General features: G+C 32.8%; 1 protein-coding gene across 1 annotated transcript; it reads right to left on the bottom strand.

Moving 5' to 3' along the window:
* Positions 1 to 6,117: 6,117 nt before the first annotated feature.
* On the bottom strand, positions 6,118 to 24,116 carry LOC132730299 (uncharacterized). The gene is made up of 6 exons (XM_060716192.1): positions 24,016 to 24,116; positions 16,496 to 16,567; positions 15,543 to 15,614; positions 14,558 to 14,611; positions 14,179 to 14,304; positions 6,118 to 13,443 (listed from the first exon to the last, which is right to left on the bottom strand). Exons 2-6 carry the CDS (start codon positions 16,530 to 16,532, stop codon positions 9,710 to 9,712), a joined length of 4,023 nt encoding a protein of 1,340 aa, XP_060572175.1. The 5' UTR covers positions 16,533 to 16,567; positions 24,016 to 24,116; the 3' UTR covers positions 6,118 to 9,709.
* Positions 24,117 to 25,200: the final 1,084 nt, after the last annotated feature.

The following is a 25,200-nucleotide window of genomic DNA, read 5'->3' as shown; positions in this document are numbered from 1 at the left end:
TTAACAAGCCATACTCTTGAGATTTGTCCCGCCCTTTTTTTGGTCATTTGACAAGAAAGGGACAATGAAGGCAAGTTATGATTGACGACCGTGTGTTGAGATTATTTTGGAAAGAAATATAACGTTTGTTCAATCTACTAATTGTGCAATATCTGTATATATTAGAAACGTAGATACCTGTGAAACATTTCATTGTTAATTTATAAAGAAACGTATAGGGGGAATATATTATAATTCTATGATTGCTATTGTTGATGTTCATCAATATCATTATAGTGTGAGTGGCTGATTAGGTTCGGTTCTGTTATGTTATAATATTGCGAAATATTTTGGTGTGTGTGAAAAACAATAAGCCTAAAAAATAAAAAGCCTAAAAAAATTGAAATGAATTCATAGAATTCCATAGCTTCTAATCACTAATGTATACAAAAGATATTCAAAAACTTCAAGAATACAGGTTAAAACCTTTTGGAAATTGAAATTCTTAAATACAAGTAATACAAATAATCTTACCCTCTGTGGGCAAATTTTGAGCAATGATGTAGATGAATAAACTATTTAGTCCATGTTAAGGAAATGCAAGTTTTGTTATTTACACTATTTTAACAAAATTTAAACATTGAATTAATTTAAGTACCATTATATAAGTAAGTCATGTTAAGGTTTGAAGGCTAGATAATATTTGACAAAAGGTAAATTTATATAAATAATTAATTAAATGCTTAATTGTATTTCAACACTAAACTTGATCATTTACGAGAAAAAACATAATTTTTTATAGTAATATATATACATGTAATATACGTAAGGATGTTGAATAAGTTAAAAGTTGGGCTTATGAGTAAGAGGGTGACTAGAATAAAAGACATAGAGCCTAGTCACGTGATATTTGTATAGAAACGATTTGTCTAGATGATTGTATGAATGTTTTGTGATTTCATTTGGTCTAATAAGTTATTTATGTGTTATTGAGAAAGCATAATCATTTAAGTTGCTATTAGATGTCTATTGATAATAAAAATGTTAAAAACCCTAAGAGCTTGTTTTGTATAAATTCGTAATGGGACTTGTGTACAATGATGTGATGTGATGACATAGCCCTCACGTTAACATGGCGAGTATATATCTGTTCACCAGGGTGAGGATAATTTTGAAGCACTAGCTTGCGATTCTACTCCGGCATTTTGTCTACAGTAACAAAAATAATGGTACCTATTGTCTTCAGTCATCACTAATAACTTAAAATTTGTGAATGGACATAAGTGGTATTGTTGAGACATGATCACTTCTTTCTCCATTTTCAAACAGATCCGCCAGGAGATGCCTTGGTACTTAAGCGTGGAGGAAGGTAGTCTAGTACTGGTGTAACTCTCCGGAGACGACCTATATGACTGAAATACTGTGGGGGAAAAGGCGTAAAATGAAACAAACAAACAAACTTAAAACAGACCAAGACAATAAAGAAGCGTAACTTAACATGGTATGTGATCAAGTAGATGTGTCAAATGGTTCCTTTCTATACCCTCTTGCTGACGCTGTTGATCGGCAACAAGAGGAACGTACTGGCAAGAATTCATAAATCTAGAACAAACGTGTGGCGGTAGTGATTTTTGTAGTTAACTTTCCGTACCACGACCAGGGGCGTAACTGAGCTATTTTGAAGTGTACGTCTTAACTAGGGGGGTTCGGGGGCATGCTCCCCCGAGAAAATTTTTGAAAGAGGAAACGATATCCTGCCATTTCGTGTCTTTCTAGAGGCTATATTGACAACATATTGGTGATGATTTCAAACTCTTTTTATCAATTTTAAAATATTTAAAATGAACAAGTACGGTACATATACCATTAAACTTTTCTTATATTTATCATTGATTTTTTTGCAGCACAAATTTGTTATTTTGCAACCTTCAAACGGATGTTATAGCAACAAATCTCCCGTATTCAGTAAATTTTAAACTAAAAAAACAAGAAACAAAACAAAACACTAGACGTTTGTTTCGTTGGTATGCAAACTTGTCTACTCGGCATTTACTACTCTATAAACATTTATGAGACATAGACTAGACTTACACTCAGTCTCCATAGAACGTACTTCTGACGTTTTACTTCAGTTGTTGCCGTTGCCACTGGCATGACCACTAAAATTGTCAAAAAATGCTTCACGTTTGGGTACAGAGCCTTGCTTCCTTCAGAAAAGCCGGGACCGCTGGACGGCAAGTTACTGTCAAGTTTACGTTAGTCCACCACATAAGCTCCAGCTAACACTGAGACTCTCGGACAAAGATGGGTTTATTCACATTTTTAAGCTTGCGTTTTAAATGCGAGGTACAATGCCCCAATGCTCTCTCAGGAAAGACCGTCATTCTGCACCTTCATAAGTAGCAACTGTTGTATCACTATATTACGAATGATAATAGTGTGAAAATTGTGACTAAGTTCAGTGAATGTTTTGGCGTGTTAAATATTTCATTACATTTAAATATATAAAAAAATACCGCGTTATATTACACGCAAAGATATTTTAAAATGCCAGTAAATTAATTAAAACTCGTTGCGTATAACATAGATTATGTGGAGTTAAATATAGAACTCACGCATACATTTAAGGATTCATTTAAGATCTTTTTGTGATAAAGTAAATTCATTAACAGATATAAGACTTTAATAATGATATAACTGCGCATGGAACTTGCCTGATGACTCATCGCAATGTTTTGCTGACCACAAAGAATAATTTTCTCAACAACTTATACAAGAATCGGACGATTTTTTTTAATAAATGCATAAAATTAAGATGGAATTTACACTCTTTGTCTTTTCCTGCCCTTTCGGCACGGCCAAGTTATTCTCTGCAGCAATCAAATGATTAATATGTCATGAGAACTTTGTATGTCTTTCAACCATCTTTGAGAAATTACACCAATTTGTTACGTGTGATGAGAAGAAAAATCAAACATACAAGGCGACTTTGGCAGAACGCAGACCCCTACACAATCCAGCCACATCAGCAGGGTAGCAAGAAGGCACCCAACCAAAAACAAAAGAGGACACAAAAGGGCCAATACGGGAAATAAAAGGTTTTTTGGGGAAAATAGGCCTACTGCGGGCGAGCTGCTCGCCGAATAAGAAGCACGGTGCGCAAAACATATGCCGCCAATGGTCCCAAGAATCGATGCTGAACCAGGCACCTTTTATTAGATATCGCAATATAGATCATTTTAAAAGATATTAATCAATACTGTATATGATATGAATTTTTTATATAATGATTACGTCGAAAGAGTCAGTAGGCCTATATGAATATATGTGCCCCGACCACACTACCCCTTCTGTTTTTATCACTTTTTGAGAACTATTAGCGCATGTGATTTTTTGGAAAACAGGATTGATTTGTACGCACGGGCGTACAGGAGTACACCTAGTTACGCCCCTGACGACAGTAAGCCTTTTTGAATGCATCAGAAAACAGTTCAGGCAGTCAAGTGGTTAACAGAAATTCTATTCAGGTCCGCTGCGCCACGCGATAAAACACGCAGCAATATAGAAACAATGAATATACCCAGTAACGAACAACATAGACAATAGTAACGCAGAATTGTGCAATTCTATGGCCGAAACAAGCAAATATAATGGCGCAAATGGTGACTGAGAAATATCGTAAACGTCATTAAAAAATTTCTAGGAATATTGGTCTTTTTCAAGATAATTCGTGAGAATGACTTCCTAGTTAGTGTATTTAAGGTGACATCGATGTTTCGACGATATGTATTAATGCAATGACCCATATATTACATTCTTTTTGATATGCTTCACACCTGAGACGTTTGCCACAATTTGTGTCCAAAGCAAATAAACTTTATTCGGTTACCTCATTTAAAGTATCTAAATCATATTTTATCATCTTCCATTTATTATTATATGACACAGTATTACCGAATATCAAGTCAAGAAAGTTTTCAATGCGTTTTTGCAGATATTAATATTTACTGACGGCAAACAAAAACCGTGTCTTTTAATTTGATTTACTATAAAATATTTTTTTCGTTTATTTACCGTGTTATTTACCGCGTTACTCGTTTCGGAAATAGCTTTGCACAGATTCACACAGTTCGTGCGTTATTTTCACTGTCAATTAAAATTTTTTTTAATTACGGGGATGTCAAAATGAACTGATCATTTGTCAGGTTCAAAATAGAAAATATGCTTATCATCCTACTGTGTACTTCAGACAACAGTTGTTTCTTATAGCGACCAAATTGGCTCATTTCCTTACACCAACGAACACATAAACATGAGCCACAAGGTGTTCCCTTTCTTCTTCTTTAACATAGATGGGAAAACACATATCTTTCGTTGGTGTATTCCTTGTTTCAATAACATTTCCACGCATTTCATTATCTTCGTTATTATTAATCAACACGCCTCTTCATTTGACAGTAGTCTATGATTCACATTCTTCTTAACCTGTGCATCGTTCTTTTAATTCCCTTCTTAAAGTTTAGAATATTGTGCTGTCGTCTACAGCAATCATTCGACTGTCTTGATGCCAGAACTATTAAGTGTTGAGAATTGAGTACCGCTCAAGCCGGTGCTAGGGGGCATGAGGGATGTTGCACTAATTCATTATCCCTCATGTACAGACTCAATCAAACCGAGTCTGGAATTTTCATGTAATTTTTTGTTGTGATTAATGCTTCTGAGGGATCACTTTGTTTCCAGAATTTTATTATTCAGTCTTACATGATTTTTAAATAAGACGCATGATTTACTGTGGAATGACACAATGCGAGTCGTCAATAAAACACAAGCACATTAAAACATCCACATACATCAGCTTTACACTTCATGACCATTTAATGAATTTCTGACTTTGTTGTAAAACATTTTTATTTACATTTTCTTCAAGTGAAAGACAATGTTTTCTTATTTCCGTATAAAAATAATGGACTATGCAAATGTCTGTAGTTTATCGAGAAGTAATATCGTGGAATCAGGCTAGAATTAAATTAGGCGTAAACATTTTGTCTCCTGATAACTAAGGGGAAATTGTTTCGAATTTGGACAAAAGGAATCGGTGTGAGAGGTGTTGCATTGCACCGTCATAAAACAACTGAATGTATCAATATATCCATTTGTTGGTTTTTAAAAAATAGGAAACAAGTTTGTTTTGAAGAAATATATCTATTTTTTTCTTTCTCTTTTGAGATGATTTGGATAGTGTTGTGTGGACAAAGGTCTGGTTTCAAAAACTTAAAATGCCGCCTTTTATAAAGTAAAGCGAGGTAACACGTGTGCTGTTTTATTTTGCTTATATTTGGTAACGGGTCTAATGCCTTTTATGTCTTATATTCTACGTTTATGCAAATTTGATGTTTTATAGTTGGTCATTTGCTTATTAAAAGTTCATATATCGTTTGATCGGGGTATAATTAATTAATGTTCAAGGCATTATGATAAACCATTATGACCAACACTGTAAATATATAAATAAGACACATGATGTCGGATTCCTGGCAGATTGCGACTTTTACTGAATCGTACACGTCCTGTCACAGTATAAAACTATAGTACTGCTAGTACGGACGTACAAACTCCCGCAGCGGTTACTTCCCCTGATCAGTACAGAAACGTGGCAAAGCGTGACGTAACCGCTGTGAGGAGTTTGACGGACGTAATGGAATTGTCGTGCCGTAACGCTTCCACTTTAATTTCAACAACCGCAGATCTATACAGACATTTGTCTAGGTAGCATTTAATTCGGCTCTTCTAAAGGTATGCAATGCACAGCCATTTTACGCGTGTGTAAAACCTTGCTTGTATTATTTTAATATATGGCAATAATCAGTCGTTTTGTTTCTCATTGAATATTTTTTTATTCATGCTGAAATCTGCTTTTGCCGGTATTACGGTCGTGAAGAGTAGCTTGAGTAGCCTGTGGTGTTTTTAATTATGCTGTTAAGAGGGACTTTTATGATGTCAAGTTTAGTTACTCTTCGGTTTAGGGCTTGTATATATATAAGAGGGTGTTAGTTAAAATTCAATAAGATGAATTATTACATACTTTTTATTCTTATAATAGTGAAAATATATACTAAATAATACAATTTAACTCACCATTGCGGTTTTTTTTGTTGTTTTTCATAAAAATTAATTCACATAATTAATAACAAACGTAGACATTTCTCTTATCAAAATAATGAATTATAAAAAATACGAAATATGATACTGTATAGTACAATACTATGTAGTATTGCGTACAATGAATTTGTGTCACAATATCACTTTTATGTTGTATCATTTAAATCTCGCGGTGCCAATGATTTTCAAACGTGAAACTACATGCATACATATAAACGTACATACATACATCTTTTTCTATAAATTCTATTGGACGAGAATACAGCTGCCAAACCAGTTTAAACTTGGCGCCGTACGAGTTCAACATAAGTTGAGCACCAGTGTACGAATCTAAGAGAATCATCGTTATATTAAACAAGGTTTTTTTTTTCACACCAGCAATTTTAACTTTTAGACAATGACGATGATAATGACAAAAATAATGGGTTTAAGACAACCGGCCCATGCAATACATACACATTTTTTTTAAATTGTACATAACATGTTTAATTTTAAAAATTTTACACTTACTTTAAAACACCTTAATACACATTATGTCTTTGTATAGAGCCTGCGATTTGTCTTATTTTTTACACATACACATAATTATTTATTCTCTTAACATCATATACATTCATGGTAAAACCGTTATAACGGCATCAAAAATGATTTTAACATACTCTACATTTCTCTCTCCAATACATAGCATAAAAACATAGCTACTTTTGTGATATCTGCGTAAATTGTTGACATTAATCTTATCAAAAGATGATACAGTAAAATCAATATTAATTGTACATATATATGATATAACAACAAAAGAAACAAAAAAAACATACATATCATTTTCGAACATCTTTGCATCATACATTTATATTATTATGTACCATTTGACTAAACGAGTTGGACAGTTACATAGGTTCAGTAAAAATATTGAAAAATATCAATCTATAGAAACTTTGTTGAAAGAACTGTTACTTCGAGAACATTTTAGATTTAATATAGGTTTATTTTGATAACGAGGCGAGACGGAGTAAAATACGGATTTGATATGGACTTTTTTTGGACTCCGTGTATACATGGCGTACAGTATGGATTTGATTTAAATGTTAATCTTGTTAATCTCGGAAAATGTAAACTAGGCTACATTAATAATATAAGATCCATTACTTATGTTTTTTTGGTGCAAAAGTTGGAAATTTACAGGTTACATATAAGGTGTGAAATGAAAAGAGATATCAGATATAATATAATCATCTGATGTAATAACTAACATGTCTATTCACATTCATGAAATCTGTATCGATGAAATATAAAAATACGATATAAATATGATACATGATACTGTATAGCGATGCCAATGATTTTCAAACGTAAAGCTACATACATACATACATACATACATACATACATACATACATACACAAATAGATGTATATCTTTTTCTATAAATTCTTTTGGACGGGCTATCAAACCAGTTTAAACTTGGCGCCATACGAGTTCAATATAGGTTGAGCAGCAGTGTACGAATCTAATAGAATCATCATTATATTAAACAATATATAATAACTTCTTTTTTCATACCAGCAATTTTAACTTTTTGACAATGACGATGACAATGACAAAAATTATTGGGTTTAAGGTATTACATGTATAATTAACACTTTTTCAAAAGACATTTAAAACTTTATGTTGATAAATTGTACTATATTCTGGACATAAATACAAAAAATACAAAAATGTACCATCTTGTTTAAAAAAATAATTTAAATATTGACAAATGACGTATAACTTTTGAATCAATTTATACAACAACAACAAAGAATATGTTTTCATTATCTGAAGAAAAGTTTCGCTAGTTTCATATTTGTCTTAGTTGAAAAGTATTAATAAAGAGCCACATATTTTTTAATAACAACAACAACAAAAAAAAAAAACAAAAAAAAAAACAATGACAAATGTCAATGAAAAGATTTTTTTTTGGTTTATTGAGACAGGTACTTGTTATTTTACATCAAATAAGAAGAAGGTGAGATAAGAAAACCTGTTAGATTTCGTCATTAAAATAGGGGCATCAAAATGTTATTTGATAATATTTATCTTGACACAAATCTTAACATATGTGGGCAACATAAAAAGGTTTACCATGCCCTTTTCAAATTTTAATCATTTTAAGTTGTTACACTATCCAATTTCACAAAATGTTCAGTAAGTATTATGCGCACACTTTTCCCCCCTTAATTTCAGATTTTATATTATAAAAAGAGAGAGAAAAAAAATAGAAAAAAAGACAAAAATTGAATCGCATCTTCTGTGGTTTGAACCCATGCCTTATCGAAACTCTGTGTCCTCACTGAAAATGAATACTCTGCAGAAAGGAGATTCTACAGGCATCAAATACTAGTACCTTAAGACCATCGGTCCTTGCAATACATACACATTTTATTGATAATTTGTACAAAACATGAAATATGCTAAATTTTACACATGCTTTTAAACATCTAAATACATCTTAATTGTACATAACATGAGATTTGTCTTAATTTCTACACATACACTTACTTTTTAACCTCTAAATATCATATACCATAACGGCATCAAATATCATTTAAACACACTCTATGTTGTTTTTATTTTCAAATTAAAAACAAAATAACATAGCTACTGATTTTATATCTGCGTAAATTGTTGACATGATAATATTAAACATATCAATAGATGGTACAGGAAAATCAATATATTTATTGTACATAATAATTATGTGATATATTGATAACAAAAAACAAACACATAATTTTGAACATATTTGCATCATACTTGTATATTATTACCCCTCACTATTTTTATAATGTTAATTCCTAATGGTAGTTCATCTTACTGTTTATTCAAATGTACCATTTGACTAAACAATTTGGACTGTTATATAGGTAGCATTACCCTTCAGTGAAAAATCAGAAAAATATTAATCTATAAAACCGTGTTGACAGAACTTTTTACTTCGAGGACAATTTAGATTCAATTTGGGTTTATTTTGATAACGAGGCGAGACGGAGTATAATAAGGATGGACTTTTTTGATCTCCGTGGCTTCACGGCGTACAGTATGGATTTGATTTAGATGTTAATCTTGTTAATCTCGGAAAATGTACACGAGGCTACATTAATAATATAAGATCCATTACTGATATTTTGGTGCAAACATTGGAAGTTTAATGATTACATATTATAAGGTGTGAAATAAAAATAGATATCAGATATAATCATATGATATAATAACTAGAATTCATCTACTCACATTCATACAATACGTATCAGAATACATCTTGAATCTCGTATTATCTAGCTTATAAAATCTTTTGATGTCATAAAGACGTACAATTTAACTATGATGCATCTTGAAACAGTTTAATAGAGACTGTTTATCATTACTGATCAATACATGCAAGTAATAAAAAATATTGTTACTGTGCAAAATCTATAAACTGATTCCTAAACGTTTTTAAAAATAACTTTTGTTAACCTAGTCAATATACAGTGTAAACATATATTTACCAAATATACAACTCGATTTAATAATTATTCATTCATTTCATTCATCTATTTGACCCGTTCCGGCTTTGTTTAGATTGCCTTCCAACAGGAAATTCTATAAGGCACCTCGGACACTCAATGGCTGTGTCACAAGACCGTTTTTCGACATTTTTCTGACACTTAGGGCATTTCGTGTGTTCAATTAATCTGACATTGAAGGCCTCGTATCCATGTGATAAACTGAATCCAAGTAAGAACTCGACTCGATGGTGTTTATAGCTGGAACCTTTCAAATTGCCCTCTGACCTCACCGGAACAAAGAAAACTTTAACTGGGACCCGGTTTCGAGGTCCTAAATCTAGGTTAATGTAACCACCTGCCGGCTTATCATTTGGTGCGCATATTGTCCCTTTCTGAACTTCAAGTGTGTCGAAATCTATCCCTAGTTTTATATCTCTTCCTTCGATTTGACCAAAAAAACGAAGCCCCGAAACAAGTTGACGTATATTATTTCCAGTTTTTCCAAGCCACTCTCTTGGATATCGGGGTTTTGTAACGTATTTAGATCGTTTAAGCATATCTTCCTTTGTATTTTGTGCATCAAACAATACTGTTGAATCGCCCTGTGATTCATTGTTTCCTATTCCATGCATACTTTTTATCACAAAAAGATAGAATAGGGAATGAGGCGTGTGCAAAAGGTCATGCCACAATTGCACCTGTTGTAGAACTTTGTCTACGGCATAATCCTTCTTAAATAAATGATGCCGTATAGCCACCAGCCATTCTCTGTAATCTAGGTCCATTGCCCTTTTACTTGGAAGTTTGTCAGGACATTCATTTTTGTAGTCTTGGAAGTTCTTTTCTAGCTCTTCAACTATAAATTCAACATCACTCACGTCATTCACATGCTCAAGAATTCCAATAGAGTCTGGCCGACAGTACTTCATCTTCACCTTAGCTATTTCCATCCTCCGTGACATAGCATCATCTGCATGTATACGCGGAAAGTTTGTACGACTCTGTTTGAATAATGCAGAGTACCAATTCATCAGACCAGATACATTTCTATCCATCTTTTCTGGTTCAATATTGCTGAAACAGGACAAAAACAGATCATCTACAAATGGAATACATTCTTTCACAAATTGAACTATTTCGCCACTACGTGCTTCTATGTATTGGTTAACACCTTTTCTACAGCCACTGTTGCGATGAACGTAGTCACAAAACATCAGGCGCACTTGTATTTCGCCTATGTAACCGAAACTACCCTCGCAACCAATTGGTGTTATATCTCTACACTTGGAAAATAATGCACACGCTTGCTTCACTTGCGGTAGAAGCTGCATTGCAATTTCGTCGAAATCGTCTTTTGTCTGTATCCTTGCTCTATCGCCCAAATATTTGCCAGTGAAATTGGCGACTTGTTTTAACACCATGTTTCCGTACATATGATATATATGCATCAGATCAAGTTTATAACTAAACGGAATATCGTCGAATTGGAAATTCTTCGAAACGTTTTCCGGTTGTATTTCGGACTCGCATATCTCTACAGCTTGTTTGAAACATATCTCAGCTTTTTTAGTTTCGTCAGAGCGGCAATGAGTATATAACCTTCCAAGATGGGCTCGGAATTGCGCTTCCATTGGGAAAGAATCTGTCAATGCTCGGTATATGTTAAATCGATCAGTGAATGGCGGAGCGGAGCATGAATCTTCGAGAATTTGAGAAAATCGTTGTCGTTTATGTGTAACCTGTGTTTCATTTTCTCCGACGGCTTTATTATCACGCAAAACAAAAGTTCGGGTCATGATGTACGATATTGTTGAAGACGGTTCTTGTTTATTAAATTTTCCCGCTTTTTCAATGAACTCAACAGCAAAGGAACCCAGATTTCTCTTGCTTTCACTGCTTAAAGTTGGTTCAGATTTTCGTTCAACCTTTTTTGGATAAACTAAAACTTGGTCCAATATTTCCTTCGCTATATAGTAATGTGCTATTCTCACAATATTTCTTCTGCGATCCTGTGTATCTCGAACCAGCAGTTCTTGAACATTCTCTGGAAAGTCAGCAAGTGTTGTTACATTTTCAGCATTATCCAGTTCTAAAAGATATGCAAAGAATTTACAAGGAAGTGATGCCTGTCCATAGTAGTATACTAGCGACAAATATGCTAAGGCTTTCTGTCTTGTATTTATCAATTTTCCACCATTGATATCTAATTGAAGATAACCTTGCACATAAGACTCGATTCCTTTGTATTTGTAACTATGCATTGCGAATCCAAAATCAAAAAGAGAGTGGTTTAGGTCGTCGGATACTAAGTCTTCTAAGTTCCGCCTTTTTCTTTCTGTATCACAAAGCTTGCTGTACAAATATTTCAAATTGTCCATTTCTTGTCTACTAAGTGAACTAGGTAACCAGAAAATTCCTTGCCGGCTAGATTTTTCACTGTAAGATTTCATTTGATTTCTCTTAACATACATAATTATTATGCAACAATGCCCACCTAATATTCCTTGTAGTGACTCTACCTTTTGCTCATCTCCCCCGTCAATAAGTATTAAGATAGGCATATGTGTTTTGTCAACAAGGAATTCAATTTTTTCCACTATGTCAATGATGGAAGACCCTCCTCTTTGCTTTATCTGTACACACGGTATTTCACTCATCAATGACCATACTACTCTCTGAGACAAAGTGGTGCCTCCGGATCCAGGATTGTGAAATAATGTGATGCATCCTGAGCGACATAAAGAAATATGTCTGGTTTTTATATAATTGATTATATCGTGCGATATATCACGCTGTATATCAACACGTCCGGGACCGACCTGGTACCACCAAGGCCAAGGCAATGTTCCTCCTCTGAAAAAGGCTTCCTCCTCTTTCTCAAGTTCTACTGAACTATACTGTATACCTGTTTCGTTTGTCAAATACAAAACATTAAGATCTTCATTCAACCACTGAGCCTTTTGGTCATTTATTTTAGGATCTTTGGTATTATCTGCTGTGGGAAGCTGATAATTCGATGAACCAATTTTGGGCAATGGTTTGCAAACACATGTAATAGATTTGCATACATCTATCATATCTATAGTGACTGATGTGAAATCGTCCTTTAATATATCTAAAAATGATTCGGCTTCCTTTGATTTTTTTGACCCATCATCGGCAATAACGATCTCTTTTGGGCAAAGTGCATCAGATATCTCATTCAAAACAAAATGTATATGTTTGTAGTTAACAGATTCACGAGGCCACAATGCAACAACAGTGAAGTGCGTGTAATCATCCCCATATCGTTTCAGTTGCTTAAGTTGCTGCATAAATCCTTGTTTTGTTTTTCTTTTCCATTTTTGAAAGTCATCATCTGTAATGGTTTCAGGTTGGTCGGAGCAACCTTTCATGCCAATCCAGTAGAGGGAGTTTTCCGAAAAATTGCATTTTTCTTCCTGCCAGCTAACAATGTGCAAAGAACGTCGACTTGAAAGAGATTCCTCTACATACGACAAAAGACCAGATAACCTGCTATCTACATCAAAGTCTAAAACAGCAATCCAGTCAACTAGACCAAATGCATCAAGATCATTTAAACCAGAAGTTCTGTCAACAACCAATATGTAGTTACCCCTGTCAAAATTATCAACATAATTTAGAAATGTCTGAATGTTTGATGAAAATTGTTTAACTTCCTTGGTAGCTGGCTGAGTCGAGAAAACTTGTATAACATTTTCTGCAGAGATAGTTTGAGTAATACTTGACCCTTCCGTAGCATTTAAAGTTGTGCCTGTAAATATGACGATAAAAGTCAGTGATAAAAGCAATAAATAAATTAATAGTAACAAATGGTTTCTTACAATAAATTCTGACTGAAGATAAAGTTTTTATTTGCCGCCAGAGCCATTCGATGCATTCTGAGGTTTAACATTAAAATGTAAATGTAAAATGGTACTTAACCAGTTATGATAAGATGTAAAGCAGCATGCTTTCCAGATTCTTGCTAATTATCATGAAAAATCTTGAAAATGTTTTCAAACAAGTGAAATTTTGTGACGTGAACAAAGAAAATTATCAACACATTGCAAACTTACAGTCAGCGTAAATTACCCAAAAAGAGGTAAAAATATGTAAAAGAAGCCCTTTCCGCGTTATCATTATAAACCATGTATTAATTAAAGAGAAACCTCAGGCAAGTATATCGAAGACATACCAATAGTGACAGATTTTACCTAACATATGAAATTTAATAAAAGAGACTATTTTCATCGTCATTGGTAATTAGTATCATGAAGTTCCACAAATGGCCAGAACTGTTTAAATATCCTGTCAAGGAGTATGTGACAATACATAAAAAATGTGTTCGGTATTGCTGAACAATACTTACATTTCAGAAAGGACTTTTATTGCGTTGTTGAGGTACGGCAAATAAATTTTGAAATTAAAGATTCTAAAAGGACAAGCATTTAGTAGTATTACAGAATATATTAAAAACGGACTCAAAATATAATATGATTTAAATAACCTTTGATTGCCAATCCTTTTTGTATTCCAGGAGAAGCCTCTCCGCGTTCGTAGATGATATTTTCGTTTCCAATTTGAACATTCTTACTAATAATGTTCTGAATAACAGCTATCCCTGGTTGTTCTCCTGCAAAACCATTTTATGTTCTTGGTAAAATACTTTTGAAATTAATCTTTGGCACTAAAGTAATCAGGCAAACCCTTCTTTATTATTTTCACTATCAAAATGTAAGAAAAGTAACAAATACGTACATGTTAAACTACACAACAAATACAAATATCTAATATATAAGACATTTAAAAACTCACCGAAGTGGCAAATATTTGCTATACATTATATAAACATTTACTATTTTATATATTTCTAAACAATTGTATACCTGTCAAATTACTGTCTGTCCTCTTTTCTTCTATTGAAGCATCGCCTGATTCTTCTGAAGAGAAAATTAGTTTTCCATAGAACAAAGTTGGCATAACAGTGTAAATAGAAATAATTTAAAAAAGAGATAGAAGTTTATATTGACTACTTATGTTTTATATATTGCATTTGATTGTTAAATATTGCACTTGATTGTTAATTCATTCCACTAAAAGACTGTCCGCATTTTTGATTATTTATCTTCAAAAATGACGTTTTCGACCTTTTTTACCTTTTCAAACTAAACTAATTAACAGTCTACGTAATATCTAATTTGTTCATGTTCATTGATATCACCACTTTGAGAATCACTTTGAAAAAAGTGTGAATTCTGATGAAAGCTGATTTTGGATATTGCAGGCAGGGTGTTTATTTGTGTAATTGATGATATTTTCGAAAGTAAGTGTAAAGTAGTTCAAAATATTTTCGCTATTAGGTTTATGAAATCTTGTAATATTGATTTATTTTCTTATTCATGTCTCTAACTAACCAAACAATCATGCATTTGTAGAAATTGTATTATCATGTTTTAGTAAGGGGAGCATACATAAGGCACCCTCCTGAGTATGCGCAGTTCATATATGTACGCACTTTGTGTCGTGTTTACGATAAAATCACTATATGGATAAATGGTTAGAAGAAAATAGACCATGCCCTTAGCGACCATGCATTTTACAAAGAATAGTAATTATTTCAATAATTGTGCATATCTTCTCAGTTTAATAAAATGAAAATCAGTCAACACCATTGGGCATGAACCTACTATAGCGCACCGAAACGTAAAGTTATTGCTTCTTTAGCACTTTAATCTTTGAGAAGCAAGTTAAGCATGTGATTATAAATTCATGTTAATGTTGCACAATTTATTATTTAGCAGGAAGCTGCAGCCAATTTACTAGAAAAAATGCCCACATATTTACTGCAAACGGACCTATCCCGGGACATACCTTCAGGTTCCAAAGTATCTGCTTCATCATCGATGTCAGGTTCGCGTGTGTCGGCACCAACAGATTCCGCACCTATAAACAAATGAAGACAAATATACCTATCAGCACGTTTATAGTCAATGTATGATTACAATAAATACTTACAAAAGCTACCGAAATGTTATTTTACGTTTGTAGACAATAATGTTGTGCTTATCTTTTATTTACAAAACTTCTCTCTTTACATCCTTTGTATGTGTTACGGTATTAATATTGTATAGTCATTATTTGTAATTTGAAATGCACATACATGTGAATCTGTCTCTCTCGCAAATGGAGAATTTACTTCATTGAGGGAGAGTTGGATTTACATTTACATTGACTAAGTTAAAAAAATTCAGTAGCAGTTGCTTTCTTATTTTTGTTAAATGAGGGAGTCACCAGTTTTGTGTGTATGGATTTATGTTTATTTCCTTTGGGTTGTGTCAGTCTATGCATGAAGTGTATGATTTATTTTACATGAATGCATCTTTGTATTTAAAATACACTTTACCTGCTTTGTTCTGAAAGCTTTCAGAACATACAGAAGATTGTTAAATAATCTTGTATCACTTCTGTGATAGTACATGTATTTGTTCGGAAAAAATACATTGAAAAAAGTTTACCTTATATATAATTATCTCTCGGATCTTACTTATGAAAAGGGTAATGACCTCTTATAATAAGAAATAACAAACAGCACACATAGTTCATCTTTACTATTGGGCAACATGTAGGTCTAGCTGTACATATTTTATACAAATAATTTCTCTATAAAAAGTTAATGTAGATAATTTAACATAATTATAGAGAAAAAAACCCGTCAAATCTAGTAAGCAAAATTAATAATTCACAATGAAGTGATACAAGATAATTTAACAATCTTCTGTACGTTTATAGTATACCACTGCTATTACTAAAAAACAAATCAAAACCTTTCTTGTAGAATTTCTTTTTGCGTCTTGGGGGCATACTGGATACCTCTTTTATCTTTAATTTCAACACACCTGTTAAGATATAAAATTTATGTAGTAAACAAACAAAATAACAAAATTGGTTAACTTTGTTTTCTATTTCAATTATCGGTTGGTGGTCTAGTAAATTAGTTTAAATGCACATTATGCCCAACGATCAATCTTTCGTTAATTCTTTAGGACTGTCAACTATGTGTTAAATAACATTTGGATAATTGATTTAGAGCATGTTAAATGTTTAACAGCTAACAGCGCTGAATATGTCGTAAATGTAGAAAAATTGAAACAAAGTAGTATTTTGACTTCCATACACATTACTAATAAACTGCCAACTGAGTAAAAGAAAGAAATGTAGTTGATCTATTTGGCAAATGAAACTGTGACAAGATACAAAAAAAGAGAGTTCTTTTTTTTAGAAATAAATATAATAGAAACCGAATTATCAATATATTAATTCAATTTTACAATATATGAAACCAGTTTATCAATGTATGTAACCAAATCAGCAATATATAAGTTGATTATCACATTATATGATACCAGTTCTTCAATATATGGTACCAAAATAGACATGTATGGAATGAGATATCCTTATATGAAACCGAATTATCAATATATTAATTCAATTTTCAATATATGAAACCATTTTATCAATTTATGAAACCAAAGTAGAAATATATAAGTTGGTTATCACATTATATGATACCAATTCTTCAATATATGGTACCAAAATAACCATATATGGAACCAGACCGAATTATCAATATATTTATTCATTTTTACCATTTATGAAACAAATTTATCAATAAATGGAACCAAAGTAGCCATATAAAACCGAATTATCAATATATTAATTAAATCGTTTTTACAATATATGAAACCATTTTGTAATAGTTATAGTACATGAAACGAGTTAGTTACGAGGGTATAACACTGGCTGGAGCGACATCAAGGGGTGTTTCTGCTAAAAAATGGCGAGGCCGTAAGGCCGAGACATATTTTTTGCAGAAACATCCCGAGATGTCGCCCCAGCCAGTGTTATACCCCTGTAACTAACGAGTTTCATATACTATAACTGTTGTATCGCAATGGCATAATGTTTTTTTTTTTTGTAATAGAAACAAATAAATTAATTTATCGTAAGCTACATTACAGTTATTTATCATAAGGATCATATTTCAGTGGAAATAATTCATTCAGCGGATGTACCTTTTGATTAAATGAGAGTAAATTTCATTTCATTAATTTGTTTATATTTTTCATTGTATTTATATATTTATTATTTTATTTTATTGATTTCATTTTTTTATTTTATGTTTTTTTTTGTTTGTTTGTTTTTGTTACTGAGAATGGTCGTTTACCACTGCCCCCACTGGAGCCTCTATGAAAAAACTGTATTGATATATACACGGTGCGAAAAAAACTCGACCGATATATAACAGTCGAGTTTTTTTCCTATATGAATCAATGAAAAAACTGTACTGTTATGTATCAATACAGTTTTGAAATGCTCATTGAAGTGTACTGAGTATAATGGGTTATAAGAACAAAGGAAAAGTTCCAAACCATGCGATAAATCAATGTATTGGACTGAAGTTTCCATATATATGTTGATTTTTACATTATATGACACCAATTTCTCAATATATTGTCATAGATTGCTAGTATATGAATCCACTTTTCCAATATATGGAACCAAATGAGCAATGCGTGGAACCAAAATGTCATTATATTGACGAGACTTTTTTAAACGCTGTATTCTATCCTTGCACCGGTATTATAGTTTCGCGCCAATATTCCTTGTAGAACTGTCGTAGTTTCGTGATTTCGCGTTTTCATCATCGTACTGTCGAGTATCGCGTTTCAGATCAAACCATTCATAGGCGATGGCCCTAACGGCTTTCCGGAATGCCGTAAGGGCCATCGTCTATGAATGTGTTAATCTGAAGCGCGATAGTCGATAGTACGATGGTGAAAACACGAAATCACGAAACTACGATGGTGAAAACACGATAGTACGATGATGAAAACGCGATAGTACGATGATGAAAACGCGATAGTACGATGATGAAAACACGACAGTACGATGGTGAAAACGCGATAGTACGATGATGAAAACACGACAGTACGATGATGAAAATGCGATAGTACGATGGTGAAAACGCGAAAGTACGATGATGAAAACACGACAGTACGATGATGAAAACTCGAAATCACGAAACTACGATGGTGAAAACGCGATAGTACGATGATGAAAACGCGATAGTACGATGATGAAAACACGACAGTACGATGGTGAAAACGCGATAGTACGATGATGAAAACACGACAGTACGATGATGAAAACGCGATAGTACGATGGTGAAAACGCGATAGTACGATGATGAAAACACGACAGTACGATGATGAAAACTCGAAATCACGAAACTACGATGGTGAAAACGCGACAGTACGATGGTGAAAACACGATAGTTTATCGCGTTTTCATCATCGTAGTATCGTACTGTCGCGTTTTCATCATCGTACTTTCGCGTTTTCATCATCGTACTTTCGCGTTTTCACCATCGTAGTTTCGTGATTTCGCGTTTTCACCATCGTACTATCGACTATCGCGTTTCAGATCAACACATTTATAGGCAATGGCCCTAACGGCATTCCGTACAGAACCCATTGACCTCGGCCTTTGACTTGTTGATTTGAAAATAGACTATTTTGGCTCCATATAATGAAAATTGCTATCATAGAATGTAACATCAACTTAAATACTGCTACTTTGGTATCATATAATGTGATAACCAACTTATATATTTCTTATTTGGTTTTATAAATTGATAAAATGGTTTCATATATTGAAAATTGAATTAATATATTGATAATTCGGTTTCATATAAGGATATCTCAGTCCATACATGTCTATTTTGGTACCATATATTGAAGAACTGGTATTATATAATGTGATAATCAACTTATATATTGCTAATTTGGTTACATAAATTGATAAACTGGTTTCATATATTGTAAAATTGAATTAATATATTGATAAGTCGGTTTCATATAAGGATATCTGATTCCATACATGTCTATTTTGGTATCATATATTGAAGAACTGGTATCATATAATGTGATAATCAACTTATATATTGCTACTTTGGTTCAACACATAAAATGGTTTCATATATTGTGAAATTGAATTATTATATTGATAATTCGGGTTCATATAAGGACACCTGGTTCCATACATGGCTACTTTGGTTGCATATAGTGAAAAATTGCTATCATATAATGTGATAATCAACTGATATATTGCTACTTTGGTTCCATACATTGATTGAATTGTTCCATATATTGTTAAAATGAATTAATATATTGATAAGTAAGTTCCAAATAAGGACATCTGGTTCAATACATGGTTACTTTAGTACCATATATCAAAGAATTGGTACCATACATTGTGAAATCAACTTATATGTTGATACTTTGGTTTCATACATAATGACTTGATTTTATATATTGAAAAAATGAATAAATGTATTCATAATTCGGATTCATATATCTGATCTGATTCGGATATCTGGTTCCATATATGGCTACTTTGGTACCATATATTGAAGAACTGGAATCATATATTGATAAAATCAACTTATATATAGCTACCTTGGTTTCATACACTAGCGGCATGGTTTCATATATTGTGCTTTGGATTTATATAATGGTTTCCGGTTTACCACAAATGCTGTACTCTTTTTTGTGTACATATTCTCGTGGTTAAAATTGACATGTATGCCATAATATCAGTATGTGAAATATTATTACGAGGACCACAGTTTATGCATGCATTTATTGATGATGTTAACGGACATTATCAATATTTTAAAGCTTTACTTTCTACATATCTTTTTTATAAAAAGAAATGCAAATTCAAATGATTGCAAATGTTTTTTTGTTATGTTTTCATGTATGCGTATCCGATCACCAGTATATATCTTGCTTAAAGCTGTGTAACACCGCACTTTGGGGTCAAACGCACTTTGGGGTCCGACCCCAAAGTGCGTTAAACTTCGCACCGCACTTTGGGGTCAAACGCACTTTGGGGTCAAAATCGAGAAATTGACCCCAAAGTGCGTTAATATGCTACATATCAACGCACTTTGGGTTCCAGAGGTCTAAAGGTGTAATCTGAGTTCTGCTTAAATACTGAGAACTGACTTATTTTCGACTTTCGACATTGAAATATTTGAGGTGGAGTTCAAGATGGCGGTCAATACTTTGTTGATGATGCTTAAGTGATAAAAGTTTCATTAATTTTACCACTTAAAATATCCAATAATAATAATAATTTGTTCATATAACAAAATTACGGTGGCATAAAAGTGACATTTGCATTTATTTTTATTTAAGTTTTGCATACATATTTTATTTAAGTTTTGCATACATTTTTTTTTTTAGTTTTGCATTCAAATTTTTTTTTTTTTTTTTTGAGCTTTGCATTCATATTTTTCTTAAAGTTTTTCGTACATTTTTTATTTTGTTTTTTTCGTACATATTTTAGCCAATCAAAACAGCCTTCATATCTCATAACAGCCCATAGTTGAGTATAAAACTAGCACAGTAGTTTGGTCACATTTCGGCTCATTTTTGGAATCGGCCCAGTCGTTTTTGGCCGCGCAAGTCTGGTTTCGGCCGACCTTTTTCGGCCCATTTTTTAAATCATATGTACTTAATATAATTAGTGTATTTTTTAAAAATTATTATCTACTATTATATTAGTGTCTATTTGGATAGGGCTGTTGATTGGTGAATGAATATGCACCACTCAACTCCACCCCCTGAGTATAGCGGAGGAAGGGCATTGACTTTAAACCAAGCCGACCACTGGTAAAATCTTCGCCCTGCGGGGGATATTCAGATAATAACATTCCTGCCTTATGCCCCGGAACAGCGCAGACATTACACGATTCTTTTTTAACCCGCACTCCCCCGGGGGCAAGGGAGGTGGTTACAAATGACTGGTGTATTACAATAATGCACAATAAAAGATCTAAATAGGTCCTTATATTCCACTGATTTAGAAAAAAATATTTATATACATGTATATACATGTACATGTATATATCAGAGACATAGATAATATCTATGTCTCTGTATATTTATATAAATATATATACCCCCAGTGAGAATTTTACATTATTCTGAAGCTCGCTCTTAACCCTTTACCACATATATACGCGAAACAACGCATTTTCGACCCCCCCCCCCTTTTTGGGGTCTCAAATAGTGAAAAAATGTCCTATTTGGACCCCAAACATAAGTTTTCGTTTGAGAAATGTTGCTAAAAAAATTGAGCAATTTTTCGGCGCCGCCCCCCATCCAAAAGATACATCAGGGGGTTGCCAGAAGGGGGATGCGCCCCCTTCTGTTAGGGGGGTTGGAAGGGGGGCGGAGTCCCCCTCATCGCCAAGAAAATTTTGGACTTGTGAGAGGCTAAAAATGACCCCAGGTCGATCATAATGTAACGTTTAACCAACGCTGAAAAGCCTTTGACTCTATCTCAATCCCTTGAGAAGTTGCAGCACTTTGAAATAAATTTTGATGGAAAAAATCGAGGCAAAATAGTGATTTTTGGCAATTTTTTGAGATGTCCCCTCGTTGTCATGGTAACAGGAAATTTTAAGACTGAGCATGTCGTTACAAAGGCAATGGTCCAGTTAACATTTGTGCCAAGTTTGATTAGTATTGAAGCATTTTTCATAGTTTCATAGCAGTTTTGAACTTGTAACAGGAGGCTTTTCAGTGAAAACGGCCATTTTTCACAATATGCTCATGGGGGAAAGGGTTAATGTGCGACTACTTAAATAGTTGATATTTTTTGACTGCCTGTACGGTTTACTACTTAAAGCCGCATCTTCACCTAGTCAAGTTTCTAATGTGTCACATTTAGATTACCCATAATTTATGCCTTTGTCTATGCAAAGACTATCATATTTCTTTAAAATGTGTAAATAACAAACGGGAAAATGATGCATTTAGCTAAAAACAATGGAGTTAATGAAAGGTGTACATTCTTTTAAAAATAAATGGAAAATTTTAGAAAAACATATTTTAAGCTTAAAGCTGCATGCCTCCAGATGAGTCAAAATATTTCAATAAAATCAAACTTGAGAAATATGTACTACGATTATAGGAAATGTAAAATGATTCAAGATTCAAGTAATATTTTACATGTTATGTGCGGTCAATGACTGAGTTTTCAATATTTACAACTATATTCCTACTGCGTTACTAACGCATTAAGGGCTATTTATGCATATTTTGACAACTTTTTGGTAATTTACGTAAGTTATAAGTGCCAATGATAATGTGCAAATTGCTTCCTTTTGGTTATTCCACAATATTATACATTCAAATAAATTTTCAAAATTTTCATGAAAATTAGCGTGAATCTGGAGGCGTGCTGCATTGATACAAAATCTTTATTTGGTGATTTATTTTGTGAAAGTTCTTCACTTACTTATCAAGACCATTTAAATCCCTATTGATTCAGGGCACATGTTTTGTGTCTATTTAATACCTTGATTTTTGTTTACCATTGGCTTTGACTACACTATATTATTTAAAACATAATGAACATAAGTTTTCTCCGACCCCAAAGTGCGTAACGCAATTTGGGGTTCGACCCCAAAGTGCGTTTGACCCCATAGTGCGGTGTTACAAAGCTGCATTTCTAAAGATGACTTAAAAGGATACAATAATCTACATTTTAGAAGTGAACAAAGAGAGTAATTTATACACTTTAAATGGCACGAATCCAAAACTGCCAAAATAATGCGATATATACACGTTAAACATACCAATGGTTTATGTACAAAATGTTATTTTCGAAAAATCGGTACAGGGATTTTCTGAAAATGCATACAGGCATAAAATAACTTCTCGTTATCGGGTAATCGCTTAAAGTTTATTTTCAAATTTCATTTTAAGTTGCAGTAAATGCCCTTGTTGATAAACGATATGTTTTTAAAATCTTCCTCTACTGTATGTAATGGGTTTTAAACTTTTCATATTTTTTTTTCTCTTTGTGTGTGTGTGTGAAAATGTAACCATTCCCCTTTATATCTAGTAGGTTTATCAAGTCTTGGTTAGTGTTGTTGAAAAATATAGACAATATTTATTCAGAAGAAAAAAAATAAAATTAATAGTTATGAAGATAAAAATAAAGAAAATAAAATTATTATAGATATACATGCATAATACAATGTTGGACTAGCGTATCATATTTCTACATGACAACACAGAATATAAACACGTCAACTTCCGTCCATCATAAAAGAAGTTAAAAATAAACAAAACAGACTCTAAAGGAAACACTTGATTGTAACAGCACGCAAAACAGAGAACACATTGAATTTTATAGGCTCGCAAGACAGTGGTTTCGTTTATCTACTGTGAAAGTAATAGAATTGAAAATAATGCAAGTTACGAACCTGTCAGAGTTACATTGTGTTTAAATAAATCATCATAGGCTGAATGTGTAAAATAAGTTAATAAACAATCACTGGTAAAGTGTAAATCCTACCAAAATGGCGCCGACAGATATATTTATCGGCATGCGCATACAAATAGGAAGTGTAAAATGCAACCGGTACATGTTTATATCTATCTAGACCAATAAATGCAAAGTGGGTTATTAAAAATAGATTGTAAGTATTAGTTATCTGCACTCCAGTTAACCGTATTGCTCGTTGATTGCCTACATTTATTCTATATATGACATATACTATATATGACGACAGGGAAAGAGATTTAATGAAAAAAGTCATGTTCAGATGCTCGTACACAGGCTCCTTTATTCTTGGGTTTCATACTATGATGACAGGAAAAGCGTTTTTATTTTTTTTCCTTTGATACAAAAGAGAAAGAACATCAAACACCTGGCTATGCCCTCTCCTACAAAATCATGTTTATCGATTCCATCACGTATGAAAATGCTTATTACTTACCTTATATAGTGGATTGGTTACATTTCGGGTTTTACTTTTTTACTTGGTATTTTAAACTACAGTTACCGCAGTGAAAACAAGAAGGGGTCATATGTCAACTACTACCGACGACCAAGATAATTATAACAAAAATGTGTTAAATTCGGCGTAAAAATAACAAACTAACACGACAAACAACATCAGTCATTATTTTTTAATTGACTTTTGATGAAAATAAACGCCAATGAATCAAAACAATTGTGATCATATATTCTTTACACATTTCCAGATTGCGGCGATAATTAATGAGTGAACTGCACCGCATCTTCATAATTGCAGTTTCGTAGTTGATGTGGGTTTTATGTCCGTTTCTTTTTGTCTTTTCGCGAAAATATGGAATATATTAATCATGTTTCGTGAAAATATATTCCATATTTATAAAAGATTATTAACAGTAAAATTATGTTGTTTCTGTAATCTTATTAATTATCGAAAGAGTTGTAAGATGTATTATGAATATTGTAAGTATATTGTAAGTAAACACAATAAAATGTTCCAGAACAAAATATTATATTGCTATTTCAAGATCCTGTATGTTGTAAATAAGAACGTAACATACATTTAAGTGAGTTTTATATATGTATACAATTATTCTTCTCAAACAATTTCCAAACATCCAAGAATATGTTA

This window comes from Ruditapes philippinarum, unplaced genomic scaffold (genome assembly GCF_026571515.1).
Source record: "Ruditapes philippinarum isolate M1 unplaced genomic scaffold, ASM2657151v2 ctg758_1_1_1_1, whole genome shotgun sequence".
Taxonomy (NCBI): domain Eukaryota; kingdom Metazoa; phylum Mollusca; class Bivalvia; order Venerida; family Veneridae; genus Ruditapes; species Ruditapes philippinarum.
The sequence above is the reverse complement of the archived record's forward strand: the minus strand, read 5'-3'. Positions and strand labels throughout refer to the sequence as shown.

Coding starts and splice junctions, on each gene's coding strand:
- LOC132730299 (XM_060716192.1), bottom strand. CDS start 16,532: ATGCCCCCAAGACGCAAAAAGAAATTCTACAAGAAAG. Junction 15,615..16,495: donor AAAGAAATTCTACAAGAAAG/GTTTTGATTTGT, acceptor ATTTGTTTATAG/GTGCGGAATCTGTTGGTGCC. Junction 13,444..14,178: donor AAAAGGATTGGCAATCAAAG/GTTATTTAAATC, acceptor TCATATTTACAG/GCACAACTTTAAATGCTACG.